The sequence below is a fragment of the Pseudorasbora parva genome, chromosome 14, assembly GCF_024679245.1.
Source record: "Pseudorasbora parva isolate DD20220531a chromosome 14, ASM2467924v1, whole genome shotgun sequence".
NCBI classification, from domain to species: Eukaryota; Metazoa; Chordata; class Actinopteri; order Cypriniformes; family Gobionidae; genus Pseudorasbora; species Pseudorasbora parva.
This window is the reverse complement of record NC_090185.1, coordinates 30711234-30736874: the sequence shown is the minus strand read 5'-3', so window position 1 is coordinate 30736874 and position 25641 is coordinate 30711234. Positions and strand designations below refer to the sequence as shown.

Sequence of the window (25641 nt, the reverse complement as noted above, 5' to 3'; positions counted from 1 at the left end):
TTATTATTATTATTATTATTATTATTATTATTATTATTATTATTATTATTATTATTATTATTATTATTATTATTATTATCTTGTTTAATAACAGCAAAAAGAATGATAATAATAATGTATAATACTAGTAGTGGATGCAGTAGTAGTGTTTAATAAAATCTAACATTATTATTATATTTTTATTTATTAATCATCATTATATTACTAATTTTGTTGTTGTTAAAGAAATATATACAAAATTACTATTATTATCTTTTTATTTAATAACAGCAATGATGATGTTGATGAAGATGAAGAAGAAGAAGAAGAAGAAGATGATGATGATGATGATGATGATGATGATGATGAAGAAGAAGAAGAAGAAGATGATGATGATGATGATGATGATGTTTAATAATAGCAACAATAATCATAATAATAGCAATAATAATCATAATAATAATAATGTATAATACTAGTAGTGGATGCAGTAGTAGTAGTGTTTTTATAAAAATCAAACATTATTATTATATTTTTATTTAATAATATAAATTGTTATCATTATATTAATACTAATATTGTTGTTGCTAAATAAAAATACAAAAATATTACTAATATAATCTTTTATATTTAATAACAGCCATAATAATTATAATTATCTAATAAGATTTCTGCCTGCTGAATGATAAAAATATTTAAAAATTCACTTTGAAGAAAGGACCTGCTCTCTAGAAGTCTAAGTAAACTACACTCACATTTTCTTTTTTGTAATATATTTGTTTATGCAAACATAATCAATTTTAATTTTCATAGTGCTTTGTCGTATTCATTATGAGATATCAATATTAAATGTTGCATTTGTCCTCAATCCTGCCTAATTCTTCAAACTAAAGCATCTCTGCGGCAGACCCTCCCTCTGCTTTCAGATTGGATTTCACTGAAAAATTCCTTGAAAAACTTGGATTCTTCCAGTGACCTCTGTTGAGACAGAAGGAAAGGCAGAAAACGGCCAGTGGCGGGGTGGAGGGCGGTTGGGGAGGGGCAGGAGCCGTTCTTCAAAGCCTGCATGCTGGATTCAGGAATTTTGGCTGGCCATCTAATGGAGGTCGAAAATTGGCTTTATCAATCAAATCAGACAACCAGACAGGACTTAATCTGCACAGCGAGAAGCAGTGACACGCCGGGTCTGACTGCCTGCCGCCCACTTTCACCCTGTCTGCACAGGACAGACATTATAACACTCTCACATTGCATGTCACATGTGACTAATACTGTTTTCCAGGTGTTCTTATCTTAATGACGTCACCTTATGTTTGTTTTTGCATGATTATATACTACATTACACCATAACAATATTGTAACTCAGTTGACAATAAACCAGTAAAGGTCACCTGAGGTCAGAGCTAAAGCCAGGTTCAAGTTTCTCTCCAGCTATGCAAATTGCATTCAGCACAGATTTTGTGATCATGTTTTAGGGTACATTTACACAATGATGTTCTAAAAATGGAACAGTTTTTCCTTTGCATTTTTCACGCACAGACGACAACATTGTCAAAATGATCCCGTTCAGATCCTTTAAAACTACTAAAATCGCTGTATTATTCATGCCAGGCCATTAGGTGGCGATATCACTTGGTAAAGAGACACTACGTGCCTATAGACTGAATGAATAATACACATGCGCATGACATCACTGTTTTCAGCTGTCGTGTAAATGAACAACATAAAGTACACTTTATGACTTTTAAAACTGAATGTAATGTTTTGGCGGTGATGATCTGATAGCATTTAGCTTAGCCGACTAAGCCCAGTTCAATCACTATGCTACCAAACAGAGATCAAGTTAGAAGCAACCAAACACCTCCACGTTTTCGCTATTTAAATACAGTTACACGAGTAGTTGAACGATCATTCCCTATTGACGGAAATGACAGGGTTAGGAGGAGATGTGAGGGAGGATTTTTCAGCAGGGACTTTTTACTGCGCCGAGCCGAAGTACTCTCAGAAGTGCTATTCCGCTATACATTATAGTTCTCCTTTTTAATCCGATTAGAAAAGCACCACGTTTTATTTTGTCACCATACTGGATCGCTCAACTATTTGTGTAACTGTATTTAAATAGGGGAAACGTGGAGGTGTTTGGTGGCTTCTAACTTGATCTGTGTTTGGTACCATAGTGAATGAACTGGGCTTAGTGGGCTAAGCTAAATGCTATCAGATCGTCACTGCGCGTCAGAGAGATTAAGAGCACGCATTGAGACAAGAGAGGGATGTATCAACTCGTCTTAGTTAAGGGAATAACAGTTTCCTTAATCCAGTATTCCTTTAATGCAATTTCTATTGAATCTTTGAAATGACATAAAGTGTTACCTAAAGTAACTCAGTACTTAAATGTATAATTACAGTGCAACAAATACACCTTAAAATAAAGTCTAACTGAAATAACAGTCAATTACTCATACTTACAAGTAGGGGTGACCCCTAATAGTCGAAGATTCGATGCATCGATATGCAGGACCGATTCGACTACTGATCTCATGGTCGAATCTTTGCGGGTGTTATGAAACGAGGATCATACCATTTTGGCTAAATGGGGGTGCTCAATATTAAGTGTTATAAAGACGTGTCACGGGCTCGAGCGATCGCCCCTTTAAGGGCACTGAGCTTTGCACCGGACGCGCCGCGCCTTTAAAATTCGAACACATATACACCGACGGCGGCATTCGACGCCTGTCCGCGGTGATTAAATGTATATTTCCCTCAAATCGTGAATGTACATAAGTTACTTATTTCACCCTGTGCTACAAGATACATTCATCGTGCAGCTCTTCTGTCAGAAGTCGATTAAAAATTGAGCTTGCGCGTATATAATGTACACGTCTGCCTGAAGTCAATCAATCAATCAACTTTATTTATATAGCGCTTTTACAATCACGATTGTGTCAAAGCAGCTTCACAGTGTCAAACAGGATAATATTGCGACAAAATTAGATTTGGCTGTACAGTCGTACTGGAGAAAACAGTGATGTTATCAGCTTATTTTAATTTATCATATAGCGACAATGTTGGCAGATCAGTATTATAGTTTATAGAATTAAATAAGACCTAATTCATATATATTTTTTTATTTTATTTTATATTTTATACTTGTGAAATACCTGAGACACGGCGCTGAGCTTCAGTCCGGTGTGCGACCCCCTTTAGGCACAATCGGCTTAAGAACGTGCATATAAACACACTCAAAGTGTTCTTTTCCTCTCTAGGCAGGTATTTTTTTAAGTTTATTTATCAAAATGTTCTTTTATATATTTGTTTGATGTTCTGTGTTTCGATCGCGGCTTTTAAATGTTATGAGAAAACGGTTCATTTACGATTGTGTAGTGTATAGTTTTGATCACTTTATTAAAAGTGGAGGCTGTGTGCCGTGTGTAAAGTAAAATAAAAATAGTCTTAGCCTCCTGCTGACTAGTGTCCTGCCCTTCCCAACCCGTTTATACCGTTTATTATTTTCGGGTCTATGGTTTACACACGCATAGATGATTCGACTATCGGTCGACCATAGAGCAATTCGAAAATTCTGATTCGAATGTTTAAATCCTTAGTCGGGGACACCTCTACTTACAAGTAACTAACCCTAAACCAAACCTTAACCCTAACCCTAATTACACTGAACAAAATTATAAACGCAACACTTTTGTTTTTGTCCCCATTTTTCATGAGCTGAACTCTTGTACACAATGTACACAAAAGGCCTATTTCTCTCAAATATTCCTCACAATTCGGTCTAAATCTGTGTTAGTGAGCACTTCTCCTTAGCCGAGATAATCCATCCACCTCACAGTTGTGGCATATCAAGATGCTGATTAGACAGCATGATTATTGCACAGGTGTGCCTTAGGCTGGCCACAACAAAAGGCAACTCGAAAATGTGCAGTTTTATCACACAGCACATTCCCACAGATGTTGCACGTTTTGAGGAAGCGTGAAATTGGCATGCTGACTGCAGGAATGTCCACCAGAGCTGTTGCCCGTGAATTGAATGTTCATTTCTCTACCATAAGTCGATAATAAGTGGAGACCAAAGGCGTTTCAGAGAATTTGGCAGTACATCCAACCGGCCTCACAATCGAAGACCACGTGTAACTAAACCAGACCAGGACCTCCACATAAAGCATCTTAGCCTCCAAGATCGTCTGAGACCAGATTGTCTGAGGTGGATGGATTATCTCGGCAAAGGAGAAGTGCTCACTAACACAGGTTTAGATTTAGATTTAGAGAAAAAGGCATTTTGTGTACATAGGAAAAGTCTTACCCTGCGTCCCAGTTCACATACTATCCATCCTAAATAGTATTCGAAAATAGAATTAGTATGTCCCAAATCGTAGTACGTTGAAAAGAGTATTCCAAAGATTCCCGGATGGTTTACTATTTCCGGTCCGAATTAGAAGTATGGATCGATGGGCACTCTAATGGCTGATATTGCCCACAACCCATTGAGAGTTGGACGAGGATTCGATTAGAACTACAGATGCGGATAAAAAGCGTTAAAAAACTACAAACATGACGGATGTGCGAGTCCGACGGTTAAGTAGAGAAGTTTAGATAAAGGGGTTTGAGTGACCAACTATCAATATTTATCCTGACAAAAATATATTTATTCAGTGTTATCCACATTATTTTTCACCTGCAGCAGCAATGTGAACTTTTGTAATGACAGGCCATTAACTTTTAAATGCATCATTATATTTAAACTGCAAACACATGAGGAGAGTCTCTACATTAGACTCACACATGGCAGATCAACGTGCGGCTACATTTCTCTCTCCGATACGGTAGGAGATTAAACTGAATGAGGAGGATTTGAACTGTGACGAATCTGACGATGATTGACAGGGCAGATAAACGGTGACGGGATGCACGTAACTAAGCGACAGAGTCCGTTAAAGATGGCGAAGTAGTATGTCCCGAAGCTTGCATACTTTTCTGCTACACACTCAAAAGTATATACCTTTTCTTCACAAAAAGAGTACATACTTTTAGGACGTAGTATAAGTAGGCGAATTGGGACGCAGCATTAGATCTTTGAGTTCAGCTCATGAACTATGGGGGCAGAAACCAAAAGTGTTTATTATATATTTTGGTGTATATAGTAAGCATTTGTAGTTAGTTACTATTACTTAGTACTTAATTATATAATTACACTGTCACAAGACACCTTAAAATTAAGTGCAACCCTTTATTTCAAGGTGTCCTTGTTACCGTGTAATTATATACATTTAAGTAATCCATAATAATAATTAAGTGCATGCACTCAGTATAGGGTTAGGGTTGGTTTAAAGTTAGTTATAAGAAATTATGCATAATGTTTTTGATTTCTATCACGACTACATGTAATGTGTAACAAAGACACTGTAAAATAAAGTGTCACTTTATTATTCATTGATATTATATTGTTTGATATTATATTATCATGGATATTATATTGTTATATTGTTTTTAAATATACTCTTCAGATTTGAAGTACACTACAAGTGCACATTCAACACATCTAAGCACTTCGTTGGTGAATTCTCTGTTGTTTCTCTCTCAAGTCTGAATCGCACCGCAGTCCACTTGATCCGTCCATTGTGAAGAATTGTCATTTTTTTATGTCAAAGTTCAGGTGATCAGTAACTCCTGCAGCTCACAATAACGTGTGTCATGTCAATCACTCGCTGCACGCGGATAGAAAAGGTCAGCAGGTTTATAAATAGCCCTCAAGAGACGCTCAAACGCCCGTGTCATTTCCTGCTGCTGCAGCAAAGGGGGCCCGCAGTGTCCCGGTGACCTCCGACCTCCTGATGTACCATATTCCCTGAAAGCGGAAAAGCTGGCAAACACCGTACATGCAGTGAGATGGCAGACAGGTGGAGGATTTCTTGCTTAAACTGAAAATATCTACAAATGTTACATACATTAAAGGCCCGTTCACACCAAGGAGGATAACTAAAACGATAAAAATTGTTCTCAATATGAAAGATTAGCAGAGTTTGTTCCAAAACTATAAGGATAATAACACAGAGAGGAGTAATATCAATGTAAAAATTTCCCAGCTGATCAATGATAAAAAAAAAAACCTTGACAGCCAATCAGAATTCAATCCTGCTTTAAAGAGTGCAAGGATTTAAAGAGACAGGCAATATAACTGCAGTCACACTTGTAATAAACAGAACGGTATTGTGTGCTGGGGTGGAGGCTAATATAGTTATAGTTTATACTTATCTTCATAGTTATCGATCTTGTTGGTCGGGCCTTTGGTCTCTCTGGAGATGACTTCAGTTTTTATGATGTCATCTTTCGACTGGAAATCCCGAAACCAAAAACTTGAGAAATCGGAAGTCAATTTGCTGATTCATTTCACTATTTCATTTCTCTGTTGGGCAATATTTATATCTATAAAGATATATAAGGTAACACACATCATCAAACTAATGTTTTCCCAGGACCTTATCGGATGATTCTCATGAAGCTCGACAAAAATGGTGTAACAGTCATATTTCAAAATCAAATGATATATCCATATGCATAAATCTATGTCTGTTTTTTGTTTAATTAAATGGTAAAATTTTAAAATATTATTAATAGTAGTAGTAGAAATTAACATTTTTTTTATTAATATTAATAGTAATACTAAAACTAATACTATTAATAATAATTATTTATTAATCATTAATTACTCGCCCTCATGTCGTTGGACACCCGTAACACCTTCGTTCATCTTCAGAACACAAATGAAGATATTTTTGTTGAAAGCTGATCGCTGAGAAAGGCTTCAGAAAGGAACTGACCCACTCACAAGACCCATAAAGGCACTAAAAACATCGATACAAAGTCCATCTCACTACAGTGGCTGTACAATCATTGTATGAAGTGAGAATAGTTATTGTGCACAAAAAAAAGCAAAATAACGACTTTATCCGCCAAGATATTGTCTTCCGTGTAGGTCTCTGACGTGAACTCACGTGATAGCGGCGCTCCTCCTGCGTCATATTCTCACGCATCCGTCAAGTTCACGTCAATAACTTGGTGGATAAAGTCGTTATTTTGATTTTTGTGTGCACAATAACAATTTTCGTCACATTGTAAAATTATTGTACAGCCACTGTAGTGAGATGGACTTTGTAGTGACGTCTTTACTGCCTTTATGGGTCTTGTGAGTGGAAATATACTGGAAGCTAATGGAGGCCTTTTTGAAGCCTTTCTTGTCATATTTCACCCAGAATTAAAGGGGAAAACTCTTCCATAAAGAAAACGAATCCTGGTGTTAGACCTATTTGTTTTTTTTTACATGCATATTATACAGTATAAAATGTATTAATTATCAGAAAATAAAATATAAAACAATGTTACAATGATTACTAATTGATAATTTTACTTACATCAGAATTTAATTAAGTACAACAAATTCTAACGTGTGCAAAAAACACTTGACAAATATATGAATGAAATAATATATCACTGTGTGTGTGAGATGAGACATTTTCAGATTATAGTCTGAATTTGGGAAGGAAATGTGCTTAATGACCCAAACACATTCCTGGCAGGTTTCATAAGATTCAGGCATATATATGTTACCAATTACAGTGACATCATCATCATCATCATCATCATCATCATCATCATCATCATCATCATCATCATCATCATCATCATCAGTTTGGATTGTCCAATGCAGTGTGACTTCCCAGTTTACAACTATTTGCTTAACCTCCAAACAAGACGGAACAGGTGGCTGTGGGGAAACTGTAGCCTTTTTTTCCAAATAAAAGTCACACTTTGAGAATGTCAGGTCATGTATGAAGAGCCACCCTCATCCATGCAGAATCATTCCTAATCATTTGCCTTATATGGAAGCATCAGTCCAGCCTTGAAGGGGCAGAGAGCCAATCAGAACGCAGGGGGCGGGGTTTGTTTTCTGAGGCTGAAGCCAGAGCGAAGTGCAGCAGCGGGGCATTAAAGCACCTGAGAAACACGCTATAGCACGCACAACTGCAGGAGCGCGCGCGGCTGCTATAGGGAAAGTTGCACACTTGCAGCGCTGGAATAGTTACACATGGGCTATTTTCTGGAGTCAACTGGACATGTTTCGCTTGGATATTTTAAACTGAAGAGTGGAGTTTTCCTGTGTTTATTTTCCCTTTCAAGTATATCATTAATATGCGATTCTTAACGGATCGGTGACTCGAACACTTTATTTCCACACTGGATACGGCGTTAAATGTCACACGGGATCAGCTGGCACGGTGTTCAAAGTGACTCAACCCCTCTGGAATAAACTTTCCTGCAGCTGCGAGCGAGCGAGCAAGTGTGTGTGTGTCTGTGTGTGTGTGTTTGACACAGAGAGAGAGAGACAGTTGGATGTGCGCGCATGATGAGCTCGCGGCTTCTGCTGCTGGTGCTCGCGGCGCTCGCAGCGTGCCTGCGGTCTGGTCGCGCGCAGGTAAGCTTCACCTGATTGACGTCACGCACGGTTTCTCTGTCTCTGCGGGAGTTTAATTTATATGTCTCGTTTGACAATAGCCGCATTCACGGCGCACTGTTAACTGTCTTGATTTCGAGGATGAAATTTAAGCAAACTGTAACAAATTCCCTCATTAACAATGCCTGACTGCGTATTGGCCCCAAAGTGGAGGGCCCCCACCCTCCAGGACCCCGATAACAGAGAAGCTATACTAGATTTGATGCTTAATCTAGCTGTATTTGTTTATGTCTGCAATTCTAAACTCAAACAAAGCCACGGTTAGTGTTGCCAGCATTAATGTGCATTGGATGGATTCCCAGATGCACCACTGCCAAAACACATCACTCAGTCCAAGAGCATCACTGTCACTGCTTAAACCCCAATTATGTTGTTCATTTAACACTACAGTACTCCTTTAGCCGAATTAAAACAGTGCTGTGAGTTCCTATAGAAGGTCCTTTAAAAAATAAAGGTTATAAAACATTTTATTTCAGTGATGTGAAAGAAGAACCATTTTAGCTCCCCAGTGATCCGTTCTTTTGGGAAGGTTCCATGGATGTTAAAAGTTTTCGATGGAACTTTAAATAACTTTATTTTTGTGAGTGGTTTCTTTATTTTTATTTTTATGAGTCTCTACAACAAAAGATTCACAAATCTGTCTGAATTTTTCATAAGCGAGTCACGACTGAAAATTATCATAAAAAAGGAGCTTATTCAGTAGTCCAAGTCATGGACATTCACTGATGTGGGAATCTTGGTAATGATACAAATTAAAACCGTATATATCAGGGGATATTTGGCTGCCTCATCAGTGGATAGTTTATGTATTCAAATTATTAAATCTTAACTCCTGAGGTTTTTTTTTGGTTGTTGTTGTCTGTCAGCGCCAGAATTTTTGATAATGTTCTCAAAACTTTCATGGTTCCTGGAATATTTTGTTGTATGTACGTGCAATATAAATCAAAAGAAAGAACAGAGCCGAATTTTTTTTTTTTTTTTAAGAAGCTACATTTTTTTCACAACACTTGAATGTGGGTAAATTTCATTCAAAATAGCAACACTCTCAACAAAATGTCAAAGTCTTTGTCAAACTACCTCCGGATCGGATTCAGAATGATCATCAAAACACAGACGGAGTAGATCGAGTCCAACAACATTCCCAAAACTTACACACTCCTGGGTTCAACATTTCATTCAGTAATGTGAGGCAGGTTTGATTTATATGCTGTTTAGTGTTTGATGATCGCACTATTTTACATGTGTGTAAGCAATGCTTCTTTGGTCCTGTCCCAAAAGGCATACTTCATATACTCTTTTCGGTCTTGTCCGTTAGGTCCTTAAGACCTTAGGGTGTCCCGTTTGTCATTTGAGGTTTCAGAAGGGTGTTCATGAGCCCTTTGCGGTCGATATGCGCCCTCGATGCACACTTTTGCCAAGCTCGCGCTGAAGCGAGCTCCGTAGCAGACTTCTTCCCTACAGTAAAATTCGGTACAAGACCGCAAGTGTTTAGGGTGCCATGTGGCGCCTATCACTTGTTTCTACTTCTTTTTCTCCTGTGTTTTGTTTTCAAAATTCTGTACTCTTTCAGAAGATGCGTATTAGCACCCCCACTATATAAGGCTGTGTGTCCAGCAAAGCATATTTAGGCAGTTGAAAACGCCAGCGCTCTTCTGAAAATGTCTTGTGAATGCTTCGGCAGTGTTTTTTTTCCAGTTGAGATGCTATGTGGGGATATGGAATATCCGCAGAACTGTTACCTGTTTCTTAATTTTGCAAATTTAGTTTGTTTATAAATATGAAAAACGTTGACACAATGTAACACACATGCTTTGAGGTCTGACGAAGAGATGTGCATGTTGTTGTTTGTTATCAAGCAGGATGTTGCGATTAGTCGCTGTGGTATTTGTCCCATCCCTCCTCCACTGTGATTGGACGGCTGGGTAAAAAGTGACAATGATGAGTGTTGCGTTTTACCTCAAGTTTATATTCTTCAACTCTAGGTGACCGGTAAAAAACGCAAAGCATTCAGTGTGAAATGGACACTGAGAACATAAGGGCCCTATTTTAACGTTCTGAGCAGATTTTCTGAAGCGTATAGTGCAGGTGCACTTTGGGGCGTGTCCGAATCCACTTTTGCTAGTTTAACGATGGAAAAAAACATTGGCACGCAAGACTCATAGTCCAAAAGGGTTGTACCTAGTCTCTTAATGAGTCATTGGTTTATTGCATGTTATTCCCAAAAACACCCATCTCATTTCCCATTCCCTTTAAAAGCCAGTTGCGCTCACACCAATGGCGGATTCCCTATTTACATGGAGGTTCTTCTCCAGAGAAGAACACTTTTATTTTGAATATTTGGCATGTTTGTGTGCTGCTGTATGTAATAAGCAGAGTATACGCGTGTTGTGCACCCACCTATAGGCGCATATTACTAACTCGCCCTTTAAATAACAAAAAAAAATAAAAAATACTGCACTATTGAGTTTAGACCAGGTTTTTGTTGGTCAATGGTGCAGTCTATTTCAGTTCCTCAAAATAGCAACGCGCCAACAATACACCTGAACACACCTGGTTTTTAGACCAGCACATCAGATGGGCATGAGTGCATTTGCAAATTAAACAACATGGCGCTGGATGTGAAAATGATAACTGCGTCAAATGATAAATTAGCATAAAACTAAGAGTTGAAGAATGTTCAACTTTTAGTCAAACGCAGTGCTTATACTTTTTACCCAGCCTTCCAATCACAGTTGAAGACGGGCGAGGCAAATACCACACCAACCAATCACCACATCCTGCTTATAGAACGATAACAAACGACAACAACGAGCACATCTCTTCATCCAAAACCAGTGCTAGAGCACGTTTGTTACATTATGTCGACATGTTTATATTCAGAAACAAACTATTTGCAAAATCAGATATTAGTTAACAGTTCCGCAGACAACTGAAATAAAACACTGCTCCGCCAAATCGTTTTCAGGAGATCGCTGGTGTTTTATACTGACTAAAAACTCTTTGTTGGACACATGGCTTAGCAGTGAAAACATGGATCAATGGCGGAGAAGCATTGCATCATAAATGATACATTTGTTAATGCCGGGGAAAGAGTTACAAAACCATCCATTCTCTAATAGAATGGATTGAGCAGAATCATTAATGTATCTTGATTTGGGTTGGAGATATTCTAATGTGTCCTGGCCTTTAGGAAAAGGTCTTTATGACAGGCACATCAATTTCCATCCACACACACTATAGGACCTAAATCCCCTAGTGATGTTTTTGTGATCCATCTCTTAAATATCACCATTGCATCATCACCAAACCTACAAAAAAACCACAAACCTTATGTTAGGCCAACCCTCTAAACCAGAGCGCTCCGATTCGGAGTTTAAAAGGTCACAGCTGATGGGATTTTAGTCCTCCAGCTGATGCACCATAAGTCTTGTGTTTAAGTTATATAAGAGAGGAATAATCTAGGCGGCACGGTACAGGCGTGTGGACAGAATCGCATAAGATGATTTGGCTTTGAGTTGGTCTCATTATGTGTGTGTCACGGCCCTAGGGATTAAAAAATAACATCGAAATTGCTTTTGCAGACATGACTCAGGAATCGAATGAAAGCCGAGCCGAACACCTGAGAGGAGCAAATCAAATGTGCATTGAATTAATGACTCAGTTTTGGAAAATGGAAGATGGATCGACCTTATTGTGCTTGTGCTTATCCTTTAATATATTTAATCTCTCTCTCTCTATGTAAGCATGAATATTGAAGCTTGCTCAGACGTTTAAAATAAATAAATAAATCCCGCTCTTTTCATCCTTCTTTCAGTATATCTGTTTATTCGACCTGTGTGTATGTGCAGGTGTGGGTGTCACTCCATGGATACAGTATTTCTTTATGTCTGAACTTAGTTATGGCCAACTGCCATGTGGCCGCCCTATAAATTTTCATCTGTGTATGTGTGTGTATAGCAATCTAGGGCCATAATTATACCCCATTCCTCCTCAACTTTTCCTCTGGATGAACTATTGGCATTTCTGGATCCCATGATTCATAATGGCATGTGGCAAATGGGAGTGATGTCATCCTAATGGGATCACTAGATGTGTTACGGCGCTACACACACACATACACGCATGCACTTGACAGTGGGCTTCACTCTCACATGCACTTCTTCACACCTGCGATCCCATTCTGAATTTATCACACACTGATGAACGTTGGATTTAGTCTCAGTCTAGTTTATCCGGCTAATTTGGTTGTCAAGATGTCATGTTCTAAACTTATGTAGTGTACTTATAATGTTGCTAACGAATGAACAATGACAGCCAATCAGAATCAACCTGACTCTAAAGAGCTTTAGCACTTGAAGTGGCAGACGATAAAACTGCAGTGCGCTTATAATACATGGAGTGTTATTGTGTGTTTGGATGCTATAGTTATTCTTACAGTTAACTTTTTAGTTATTGTTCTTGGTGTGAACCAGGTCATAATTTATTTTACCCAGTAGTTGGTACTGTATCTTTAAGGGTTCTATATGTAAATCCTCTTCTTATGATTGCTTGCTTAGCGATATCAAATACTTATATAGGAAGACTCCGATTACTTATGAATGAGAGAAAGTCCAACGGCCAATATGACACGAGACCCGCCTTTTAAATGAAAGAGCCAATCATTGATTAGTAAAGTCATTGCGAGTATCCGGTTGCTATGGAAACAGGCAGTGTTCTGAGACGCGTGCATAGGATTGAGCAATTAGCTTTGTCCAGGTTGAAAAATTCAGTTTTTTGGCATGAATAAAGTGTTTAGAAAACTATTTTCTGAGACAACTGGTGTCAGATTTCATTGGTGATTTCAAATATGGAATTTAACTGTAAGCTTGCCGAACAGTTTTGGAGAATTTGATGTTTCCCCGTTTAAAGAGATAGGAGCTGCACTTGCATACCTGAGAGGCGTTTCAAAGATGGCCGCCAAGGGAAATGACTTGTCTTAAAGGGACCATGGTGATATTAAACAACATAACTCAATGTAGAAGAAACAGTTTATTTATGACCCTGTAGATTTTTGCAGTAGCTATGTATATTTCTATTGCATCGCAGTTGAAGAGTAATTAGTTAGTAAAGTGGTGTTACTTATTGTTGAATTAATGAACGTCATCATGGGAATTGTAATATTTAAATTGGATGCCATAACTAATGTAAGTCAAATTAGGAAATTCAAAACCATTTGTTTATTCATAAATCCGTAAGATCTTACCTTCATGCTGTGGAAATACAAACCGGAAGACAGAAAAGGGGCGGGGTGGGGCTACATAAGGGCTATAGTGAGAATTGAGAATGACTTTACGATTTTATGCTGATATATGCAGAATACAATTTAATGACAGCAAACTAGCTGCACATGCAGTTGAGTAAAATAAACTCTTCTTTGGGTATTTTTTGGAACTGAAATGCAAAAGAGAACTACTATTGCCGATATATTGCCAAACAAAACATCAGCCTATTAATCACCCTGACAAACATATCTATCATTTGTCTAGATATCGAAAATCAATGTTTTTAATTACTTTTAAAGAGTTTATTAATAATTGCTGCCTGCCTGTCTAGATAATAATAGCATAATTGTTATTGTTAAATTGTCAGAACTGCAATACACTGAAAGAAACTGTAAATTATGAACTCTGTGTGATGTTTAATTGGATGGTTTGCTTATGGCAATATGTTTTATTTATATATTTATTTTCCCACTGTGTTGGCCACATGACTGACCACACACACACACACACACACACACACACACACACACACACACACACACACACACACACACACACACACACACAGTGACCTGATTATGAGTAATGCAGCTTAATAAAGGACAGCGATAAAAAAATAAACACAAAGGACAAATAGAGCTCTCCACACATGCTTTCTGTAACTCTGCAACACGTGTCCTCAGCCAGACGTCTGTTATTCTACTGAACGCGTCAGCTAGACATGGATATGTGTATGTTATTGAAATGACTGGAGCCTGTTTCCCACCTAGACAGGTGTGTGTCTTTTCAGAGACCTGTTTGACCCTCTCTCTTTCTCTTTCTTCATAAGGGTGACGCTCTCCCTCCATCTCTGGTGGATTTAGTGATGAACAGCCCGATCTCATCCGTAGATGATCTGAAGAAACTTCTGGATGTAGAATCCGTAGGTAAAGCTGATCCCATATCTTGAACACACTCTAAATACAAAGTACAGCATACAGCACACGCACACACACACGCATACACACACAAACACACACGCACTCAGTTTCGCTATCTTTGTGGGGACTCTCTACTGTACAAACTGTAAATTATATCCACAACCCTAAACCTAACCAAAGCATCCTTCTGTATGATTTATAAGCTGTTTCTTCATGGGAATCAAAAAAATGTCTCCACAAGGACAAGGATTCCGGATATCACCATATGGATATATTGATTATACATATACACACACACACAATTCACCATTTTAAACTGATTTTCAAACCAAGTACCATTTAATAAATAAATAAAAAACCTTGCAAATAACACGTTATTAAATTGAATTAGCTACATATTACAACATAAATTTGTTATATATATATATATATATATATATATATATACACATTATGAAGTGAATAATGCTGATTATCTCTTCATCACAACACGTGTGGGATATATTAGGCAGCAAGTCCCTCAAAGTTGATGTGTTAGAAGCAGGAAAAATGGGCAAGCTGAGGATTTGAGTGAGTTTGTCAAGGGCCAAATTGTGATGGCTAGACGACTGGGTCAGAGCATCTCCAAAACTGCAGCTCTTGTGGGGTGTTCCCGGTCTGCAGTGGTCAGTATCTATCAAAAGTGCTCCAATGAAGGACCAGTGGTGAACCGGCGACAGGGTAGTGGGCGGCCAAGGCTCATTGATGCACGTGGGGAGTGAAGGCTGGCCTGTGTGGCCCAATCAAACAGACTGTAGCTCAAATTGTTAATTGTTAAGTTAATGCTGGTTCTGATTGAAAGGTGTCAGAATACACAGTGCATCGCAGTTTGTTGTGTATGGGGCTGCATAGCTGAAGACCAGTCAGGGTGCCCATGCTGACCCCTGTCCACCGCCAAGGCGTAAACAAGTGGGAAAAATATTTTCTTTTACATCACGTGGGTGGATGGTGTGCGTGTGCGTCACTTACCTGGGGAACACATGGAACCAGGATGCCCTATGGGAAGAATGCAAGCCGATGGAGGCAGTGTGATGCTTTGGGCAATGTTCTGCTGGGAAACCTTGGGTCCTGCCATCTGTGTGGATGTTACTTTGACACGTACCACCTACCTAAGCATTGTTGCAGACCATGTACACCCTCTCATGGAAACGGTATTCCCTGGTGGCTGTGTCCTCTTTCAGAAGTATAATGCGCCCTACCACAAAGCAAAAATGGTTCAGGAATGGTTTGAGGAGCACAACAACTTTGTGGTGTTGAAAAGGCCAGGTGTTGAAAAATTCCCCAGATCTCAATCCAACCGATCATCTGTGGGATGTGCTGAACAAACAAGTCAGATCCATGGAGGCCCCACCTCGCAACTTACAGGACTTAAAGGATCTGCTGCCAACATATTGGTGCCAGATACCACTGCACACCTTCAGGGGTCTAGTGGAGTCCATGCTTAGATGGGTCAGGGCTGTTTTGACAGCAAAAGGGGGACCAACACAATATTAGAAAGGTGGTCATAGAATATCTGACCAAAATCTTTTAAGATTCACCATTAAATATTTGGAAAACAATGTTGTAATAAATTTGGCATTTACTTTATACTTATTGCAAATGACACTTATGGATTTTGGTTACTTATATAGATATTCATTCTATTACATATACAGTATATTGGCTTTTTATCATGCATTGGCGGTCTAACTCTCTTCATACAGTCATCATCAGCCATTGAAAAACCCATATCAGCACTACTTCAAACTAGTAAACGTCTCGTCATTTGTGGAATGTGTGTGTTTTCTGGGGTGTGTTGGAGTGGGAAGGTGAGGCAGGAAAGAGTGAGGGGCCTGGAATGCAGTGTGTGTGTGTGCATATGCATGTGGATAATGGTAATATTTACATGAATGGGCCGTGTATAGCCCCTCACAGGCACAATAGCAGTGACCTTGAGCCCAATCCAGCTCCAAGTTTACAGAAGGGACACAAACACAAGGCTACGCTATTGTTCCCTACACCGGAGTCCTCTGTGTCTGTATGTGTGTGTGCATTTCAGCCAGCTCTAACAATGGTATGACCCTTACTACAAGGACTGTAATTACCAGTCGCTCATGGATATACAGTAGATTGACAGGCCTTGATCAGATTTACGGAAAGGTGTCAGGACTGTGGAATCAAGAGGATCTTTAGTATGGTCTTTAGTATGAGACATACAGAGACACATGCAAACGCAGAGACAAAGCACATTTGTGTAACTTAAATGCAGGTTGCAGTCATATGTACAGGTTCAGATTATATGTAGTGTAATGTGAAAAAGCGGACTGTGATTGGTCACTTCACATGCCAGTCAAACTACTGTCTGAGTGGGTGTATTTTTACACTACGTAACTGAAGTATCTCTCCAATAGGTGAAAATATGCACCGATCAGATATAACATTATGACCACTGACAGGCTAAGAGAATAACTCTGATTATCTCTTCATCACGGCACCTGTTAGTGGGTGGGATATATTAAGCATCAAGTGAACATTTTGTCCTCAAAGTTGAGGTGTTAGAAGCAGGAAAAATGGGCAAGCGTAAGGATTTGAGTGAGTTTGACAAGGTCAGTATCTGGTTCTATCTGCAGTGGTCAGTATCTATTAAAAGTGGTTGAAGGAAGGAACAGTGGTGAACCTGCCACAGAGTCATAGGTGGCCAAGGCTCATTGATGCACGTAAGGAGCAAAGGCTGGTCCATGTAGTCCAATCAAACAGATGAGCTACTCTAGCTCAGATTGCTCAAGAACGTAAAGGGTAAGTTCACCCAAAAATTAAATGTATGTCGTTCCACACCCGTTCAAGACCTCCGTTCATCTTCAGAACACAAGATATTTTATATGTAGTCCGACAGCGTATCTAAGTGTATGAACACTATACTGTCCATGTCCAGAAAGGGAATAAAAACATCATCTAAGTAGTCCATATGTGACATCAATTAGTTAATTAGAATCTCTTGAAGCATCGAAAATACATTTTAGTCCAAAAAATAACAAAAACTACGACTTTATTCAGCATTGTCTTCTCTTCCGTGTTCCTCAAATAAAGATTCAAACGGTTGTGAATCAGTGAATCGATCAATGATGCGGATCGCGTGTCAAACTGCTGAAATCACGTGACATTGGCGATCCGAATCATTGATTGATTCACTGATTCACAACCGTTTGAATCTTTATTTGAGGAACACGGAAGAGAAGACAATGCTGAATAAAGTCATCGTTTTTGTTTTTGTTTTTTTGACCAAAATGTGTTTTCGATGCTTCAAGAGATTCTAATGAACTAACTGATGTCACATCTGGACTACTTTGATGATGTTTTTATTTTTGATGATGTATTTATTCCCTTTCTGGACATGGACAGTATATACACTTGGACACGCTGTCGGACTAAATCTAAAATATCTTAAATTGTGTTCTAAAGATGAACGGAGGTCTTACGGGTGTCGAACGACATTAGGGTGAGTCATTAATGACATCAATTTCATTTTTGGGTGAACTTACCCTTTAATGCTGGTTCTGATAGAAAGGTGTCAGAATACACAGTGCATCGCAATTTGTTGCTTATGGGGAGACTAGACTTGTTGTGTATGGGGCTGCATAGCTGCAGACCAGTCAGGATGCCCAAAAGGTGGACCAACACAGTATTACGAAGGTATATATAACATATATAATGTTACGCCTGATGTCCTTAGTCCTTCATCCTGATAAAAAAAAAAAGATACCAATCCATTTCTTTCTTTAGAAAAAAATTAGAACATTTAAAAACTTATATAAGTAATATTTAGAAAATAAGTAGATCTGTACATTCATGGACCAGCCGTAAGGCCTGTTCACATCAAGAACAATAACTATAAAGATAACTATATTATCGTCCACGCCAGCGGTCAATAGCGTTTATTATAAGCATGCTGCAGTTTTGTCTGGTTAAAATCAGGTGGATTCTGATTGGCTGTCAATGTTTTTATCGTTCATCAGCTGGAAATTTTTTCCAACAATATCGTTCCTCTGTGTTGTTATCATTATAGTCGTGGTGTGAACCTCCCTTTAAGATCCATCCACACCAAGAACAATTACTATAATGATAACTATATTAGCATCAACACCAATGCATGATATCATTCTGTTTTTTTAAAGCGCGCTGCAGTTTTAATGCTTGTGCTCTTTAAAGCCGGATGGATTCTGATTGGTCTGGCAATGTTTTTATTGAGCATCAGCTGGGAAAAAATCATTATGAAAGTGATTTAAATTATATTGTTTCTCTGTTATAGCCTCTATGTGGACTTTACGACTCTCAGATTAGAATGATTATTAAACCTTTATAATTATAGTAATAGTTATCATCCTTGGTGTGAAGAATGATATTACACTAAGCTGGTGAATGTCAGGAGGTCAACTTCATGATCTCTAACTACTCAAATTACTGAACGATGCTCATTTTGTTTTGTCTTTCATTTTCAGAGGAAGACGATGAGATACCCGAGAATGAGATGCACTCTAACGGAACACACAAGCGTCTTCCCAGAAGCCTCAGTAAGTCTTCTAGCATTCCCTCCCTTCCTCTCTTTGTCTCTTTTCCACACTCCCGTCTCTTCATCTTTGTCCACCAGCAGCATTTCAATGTATTTCCAGTCTGTGGCTATTATTTTCAGACACTGTGGCATCTCCATTCCACAATGGTGTTGTGGCTTTGTTGTGTGTTTGTGCGAGCGTGTGAGATGTGCGTATGTGAGCCTGGAGTCTGCTGTTGTGTCTCTTTGATTGATTCTGTCTCGTCCTGTCTCGCCACATGTCCTTAGGTCACCCTCAAACACACACACACAAGTTTCAAAGCTCAGTTTTACCACCCACGCTTCTTTCGCACATGTACTCGAACTCTCTTTCTCTGAGTGCTCACTTTCAGTCACAAACACATTCTGCCAGTGCTGAGAGGGTGAATTATAGTGTCTTGTTAGTCTAATTTGTCTGACTTCCATCCAGCTTGGCTTCTGCAATGTGGGAATAATAAAGAGTATGAACGTTAATCTCTCTCACAGGCGTTCAGGTGGCCCAGCAGGCCATGTGCAAGGTGAGAACAGAAGTTATGGAAGTGACCCGTTCCATGCTGGACAGACGGAACGCCAACTTCATGTTGTGGCCTCCGTGTGTGGAGGTGCAGAGATGTTCAGGCTGCTGCAACACACGCATTGTACAATGCATGCCAGTCGTCATTGAAACACGATATTTACAGGTATTCATTTTCAAGTTTACAACCCTTTTTGGACAACATTAAAATATTCTAAAAGATAATATAAGGCACTGTTGTAATTCCTTAAAGGTGTACAGTGTAAATTTTAGCAGCATCTAGTGGTGAGGTTGCAAATTGCAACCGTCCATTGCTCCCCCCTCCCTTTCAAAGCACATGGAGAAGCTACGGTGGTCAACAGAGGACAAAGATGCTTTCTGAGACAGCAGAGAGTAGCTAGCGCTCTGTCGAGAAGTTTGTTAGTTTAGGGCTACCCATTTAGGGTTAAGAGACAGGGCCTAAAACAATTTTTTTGCCCCACCTGCCAATGGCTGTTAATTTTCTGGCCCGAAAATATTTTTTACCAGCCAAGACACAAAAACAGGCAGTTATGACACCAACATTTTAGATACTAGAGAAAATTCACAGTCCTCTATTTCAATTTCAAGACCACAGCTAAAACTACTAGCTTAACTAATATAAATGTAATAGCCTACATTTTAAAGAAAAGTAATAAAATAAGAACTAACAATCAAAACAACAATGCTCTAAAGGCAGGTCTAATAGTTTTCAGGCAAGTAGGCTAATCAAATAAATAACCCTGCATAGGCTTCATATCCTTTTTAAAGTTCAGCCCCCGCTGCTAGGGGGCGATCTCAGTGAATCTCCGTAATTCATGGTTTCACAGATCATTGCCCCCTGTGGTGAACTATTACAATTTTGAAACATGTCGAAACCAAGCCTGCAGTCTCCCTCTCAGATACTGAAGCTTTCGCGCCTCGATCTAACAGACTTTTTTCTGAATTTTTGGGAGCAGATTGGAGCTTTAGCTTTAATTTCCACATTTCCATAACTGTTTATTTCACACCAACATAATAAATTGTTCTGCATCTGCGAGAGTGTGGGCGGGCTTTTGATATCACAGCTGTACTTCCTGCTCTACCTCCTGCGCTCTACTGCGCAACTCCGGTCCCGGAATAGCTACTGCGCAGACTCAGCCCCAAGATGTCAGCGCCGTGCAGGCCGCCTGAAAGCTTCAAATATGGCAAGCAGAAATGGATGATGTCTATGGTCGAAACAGTTATGACGTAACAAAGCCTAGTTTACTAAAATCATGTGACTTTGGCAGAACCACTGATTCGAAACAAAAGATTTGTAAAGTTTTCGCAGCTTCATGAAGCAGTGTTTCAAAATCGCCCATCACCTGTGTTTACTCGTTGAGATGGGCATCATAAAGCTAGCCTAGAAATCTAGACGCACCCTAGCGGCAGCAAATATCATTTGCAGCCAGGCCATCGAGCAACTATCCATTGGCTTACGAGCTTGAAAAAAACAAACTCTGGTCAGGCCAATCACATCGTGTATAGAGTCGGTGGGCGGGCTTAATAATGACGGCAGAATTGCGGACGTTTCGCGTGCTTCTTGTAAACAAAGAAGCTGGCGAACAGCGATCTTTCGAATCGGCTTTGGCCACGTCTCTGGAAGACTTGGAGTCTTCTTTAAGAAAATATCAAATAACGGCAAAAAAGGAAAATGTGTTCGGAGTATTGCCGACCGGATACGGCAAAAGTTTAATCTGTCAGCTAGCTCCGCTTCACCTTGTTCGTTACTCTGCTTGGTTGTAGCGCTATTCTATTGCATACAGATGAAAAATTATTTTGAATTATATTTGAATTTGACAGACTACTTTTTATCCCGCCCCTCGGATTGAGCCCTACCAATGGGGTGTTCCCAGACCCAACATCTCTCCACAATAAACTGTAAAGCTGCAAGATGCTTGATGAAACAATAGATGGCGGTAATGCACAATTTTAGTTTATGATCTAATCAGAAGAAGAAGGAATGTAGCTTTTGGTCATGCTACGCCGCTACTTCCTGGAAAAAGTAGTTTGCTACTGGAAAAGCTATACTAAAAGCAACTAAAGCTACTGAAAAGCTACTGAAAAATGTAGTTCAATCAATCAATCAATCAATCAATCAATCAATCAATCAATCAAGCGCTTTTACAATGACGATTGTCTCAAAGCAGCTTCAGTGTTAAACAGGGCAAAATTGCAACAAATTTTGATTTGGCTGTACAGTCGTTCTGGAGAAAACAGTGATGTTATCATCTTATTTTAATTTATCATAGAGCGACAATGTTGGCAGATCAGTATTATAATATATTAAGACCTAATTCTTTAATTTTATTTGTATATTTAATTGAATAACTTGGATCATAATTTTAGTGTCCCCAGCGTTAAGTTAGTGGCGTTGCTACTTGTAGTTAGCTACTCCCCAAAACTAATTAAAATATCACATTTTTAGCTTAGCAACATGCTATGAATAGTTATGTGTAATTAGAAAGTGACTATTTTACCCAATATTTATATGTACTGTGTATTTTTATGTTAATTAGTGTTTTGCATTGTTAGCTTAGCAAACATGCTAACATAAATATTGTATTGTTTTGCGTGTTGTGTTAAGAAATGAATGGCTAGCATTATTTTAATATCTCTTTTTTTTGTCTAGATGACGAAAATCCAGTTTATCAACCGACAACCAGTTTACGAGAAGGTTGTGATACCCGTGGAGGATCATGTGACTTGTAGCTGTCAATCAGTCCCTTCTGCACACAGCCCACGGCTCCAGACCACACCTCTTCCTCCGTCCAGACTCCACCCTAAAGTAACGCAACCAAAGACCCAGTCGAAAGAGGAGCTACATCGCCATGATGAACTTAAACATAATCAGAGGCTCCATTTGGAGGAGAAAGAGAGTCAGGAGCTACAATGGCAGTCCAAAAACACAGTCACACACACACAGGGCTACCGACAAAGCCCGTCCCAACATATACTTACACACACGGCAGTTTATGTGAGCAGAGGAGATGTTCCCACCAGACAAACCACATTAGGAGATCCACAAATGATGAGTGACGCAACACAAGCAGAGGAGGTGAAACCAGAACACAGTGGGGATGGCATGGCGAAAAAGACACAACAGCATTACGACAAACATCTGCAAGAGGATCAGCAGCCAAAACCACAGCAACCACAGGATAAAACCACACCACAGCAACCAAAATACAATGCTTCCCACAATCCCGTCCAATCAGAGCACAGCATGCCACACAGTAGCCAAATAGACACTTTTAGTCGCACTTACAGCCACGTTGAGGTGATCGGCCAATCCAGCGGCTTATCAGAAGTGCTAAGCCATCACTCTGACCAATCAGAAGTTAGAAAACATCACCACCACCACCACCAAACAGAAGCAAATAATCAAAATATGCAAGATAAGGAACAGCAGCAAGAAACACAACATCATCTCCGTCACCAACACCACCGACACCATCAGCTTCACCAACATACAACACAAGCAGTTAGCAAACAACAGACAAGCACACAAAAAACAGGTAAGATTTTCTATTAAGTCATTATGTGTGTGTGTGTGTGTGTGTAGTACAGATTGTATTGTGATTAGTAACTTATGTTTCCTGTTATTCTTTCCATTTCTTTAACGTCACAGGTAGCTTATAAAGTCAAAGGTCAACAAAGTAATGTGATGCTAACAAAATAATGTCTCAATGCTGATCACAACACCCTCCTAACCGCATTCCTTTGGTCTTCTGTTTTCTTCATTATCCCATAGTGACGCAAGCTCCTCCCACCACTCCCTCAGCCCCACAGACTCCGCCCCCTCTCCAGCCCCCACGGAAGCGACGACGGAAACATCGGAAGAGGATGAGCAAGGCCTCCATGAGAGCGATGATAATGTAATGCTAATACTATAGTATGATTATTGACACACGCTAACACGCAATGGTTTACAGCTGAATTTTGTAGTCAACAAACAAAATTAGAAAAATAATCATATTTATGTATTTTACACCTCGTTGGAAGTGAACACTTAATAGTTTTCAATTCAGTTTGATACCGTTAGTGGTGTGGAAATAATTTGATTTATTTAAATCTAATTAACCTCTATCCTCTAACAGGGTAATGTCCTGAAGAAGACCAAAGACTCTGAACTGCTGCCAAAGTCCCAGGAGTAACCACAAAGCTGGGAGTCAGGGTGGAGACACACAGGATATAGCAGAGACACACTGGAAATCTTTTTATAATAACTGGAAATGTCTTTGATCTTTGCCAAATAAGCTCCCATGAACTACATTTCCCATCAGCCATTGCAGTCGTAGGAGGCCACCAGTTCTGCGATGTTCGCACTACGGGAGCTGGTCGTACTCAGGATATCCTGTGAGCATGGACTTAAAAGGGATTCCATACGCAAACACAGCCTGCCAAATAGCGAGACCGTGCTGAAAACACAATAGAATTACGGTCTGCCAGAAATGCTTCATTCAGCACGACAACTGCCAAATGCGGTGCAATATTGACTTGAACCATTGGTTTGCCAAGGATCTGGCTCAAATCAGTGATTAGCTACTTGGGGAAAGTCAGAGTAGCCTTCAATTGCCAATGAATGATGTAGACCCACTGGTGGTTGGGTTGGAAAACAACTGTGGACTATTTATCCACTGGAGGAACTACTGGAATAGCAAATGGAAGAAATTGAAACTGGAATATATGTGAGGACTTTGAATTTGAATTCGGACTCTCAAAGAGCAAAACAAATGGGGATATGAAGCTCAGGACTTCCAGACAAGTATAAAATACAAATAACATTTACAAATTCATCTCAAAACGTATAATCTGTAAATTTGTCAAGCTACTTAAACACTCCAAGTTTATTAAATAGCAAAATATCAGCTGGCTAGATATAAAATTGAGGAGTAAAAGCACTTACAAAGCAGTTTTTTGAACATGTACCTTGGTAATATGATGGTATTCATTGAAGTACTTTGGAGTACCATGTATATACCATGGTATATGAATATGGTAATCAATCTGATACCATGGTACCGCCTCAGTACTTTTTTGTAAGGATCTCTCAGTATCATGCACAATATTTAATTAGTGCAAAAACACTGGAATAACGTACACTGGAGATTATCAAATATGAAGTGCTGAAAGCACTAAATGTTCGCATGTTGGTAGTTGCACGGTCAAATAGTTCCTAATTCAATATTTATATGAAAATAAGAAGATTGTGTTTAGCCGTAATGAGGTTACAGTGAAATACTCCCATCCTGTAGGGGGCGGTATGGAGTGCTCTGCCATTTTATGCCTGCTGTTCCCAAATGTTCGTCTGTGCATTCAACTGCTTCTGGAATCTTGTAAAGCTATAAAACAACTGTTTGTAAATGATGCATTTCTTTTCTGGCTTTTTACGTAACTTATTTATAAAAGGTATAAAAGAGTAATTAATTGTTATTTGTTTTGATGAAAATTATTGTTAATGTAATAATGCTATTTTAATATAAATATAAAAAGTGTCCAATTTATCATTTGTTTGATGTTGTTTATAGCATTTTGTGAAAACAGGCCACTTGGCAGAATATTAATTCAGAAACGACCATGGCTTTGACCCTATTTACTTTGTTAGCGCACATTTACTAGTATTGTGGTGACAATTAATCCGTGTAAGTAGCCTAGAAATTTAGACGCACCCTAGCGGCAGCAAATCTAATCTGCCCGCGAGTTTCGTCTAGTAACTCTCAATACCCTTCTGAGCTGTAAACGCCAAACTCTGGTCGGGCCAATTACATCGTGTCTAGAGTCGGTGGGCCGGGCTTAACATAATG

At 39.1% G+C, this 25641-nt stretch overlaps 1 protein-coding gene across 2 annotated transcripts; it reads left to right on the top strand.

Annotated features, from left to right (window-relative positions):
* The first annotated feature begins 7975 nt into the window (after positions 1-7975).
* pdgfba (platelet-derived growth factor beta polypeptide a) lies at positions 7976-25341 on the top strand. 2 transcript variants are annotated; one of them, XM_067414894.1, is made up of 7 exons: positions 7976-8458; positions 14588-14684; positions 19193-19264; positions 19768-19961; positions 22467-23352; positions 23589-23712; positions 23935-25341. In XM_067414894.1, the coding sequence occupies exons 1-7, from the start codon at positions 8387-8389 to the stop codon at positions 23945-23947; spliced, it is 1458 nt and encodes a 485-aa protein (XP_067270995.1). In that variant the 5' UTR covers positions 7976-8386; the 3' UTR covers positions 23948-25341. The 2 variants fall into 2 exon arrangements, with proteins under 2 accessions (XP_067270995.1, XP_067270997.1); XM_067414896.1 differs by having other exon boundaries at positions 8444-8458; positions 14588-14680.
* The last annotated feature ends 300 nt before the right edge of the window (positions 25342-25641 follow it).

Bases quoted from the DNA above. Each gene is read 5' to 3' on its own strand.
- pdgfba (XM_067414894.1), top strand. From the start codon at position 8,387: ATGATGAGCTCGCGGCTTCTGCTGCTGGTGCTCGCGGCGCTCGCAGCG. The intron at 8,459-14,587 runs GTAAGCTTCACC...TTTCTTCATAAG, and splicing joins TGCGGTCTGGTCGCGCGCAG to GGTGACGCTCTCCCTCCATC. The intron at 19,265-19,767 runs GTAAGTCTTCTA...TCTCTCTCACAG, and splicing joins GCGTCTTCCCAGAAGCCTCA to GCGTTCAGGTGGCCCAGCAG.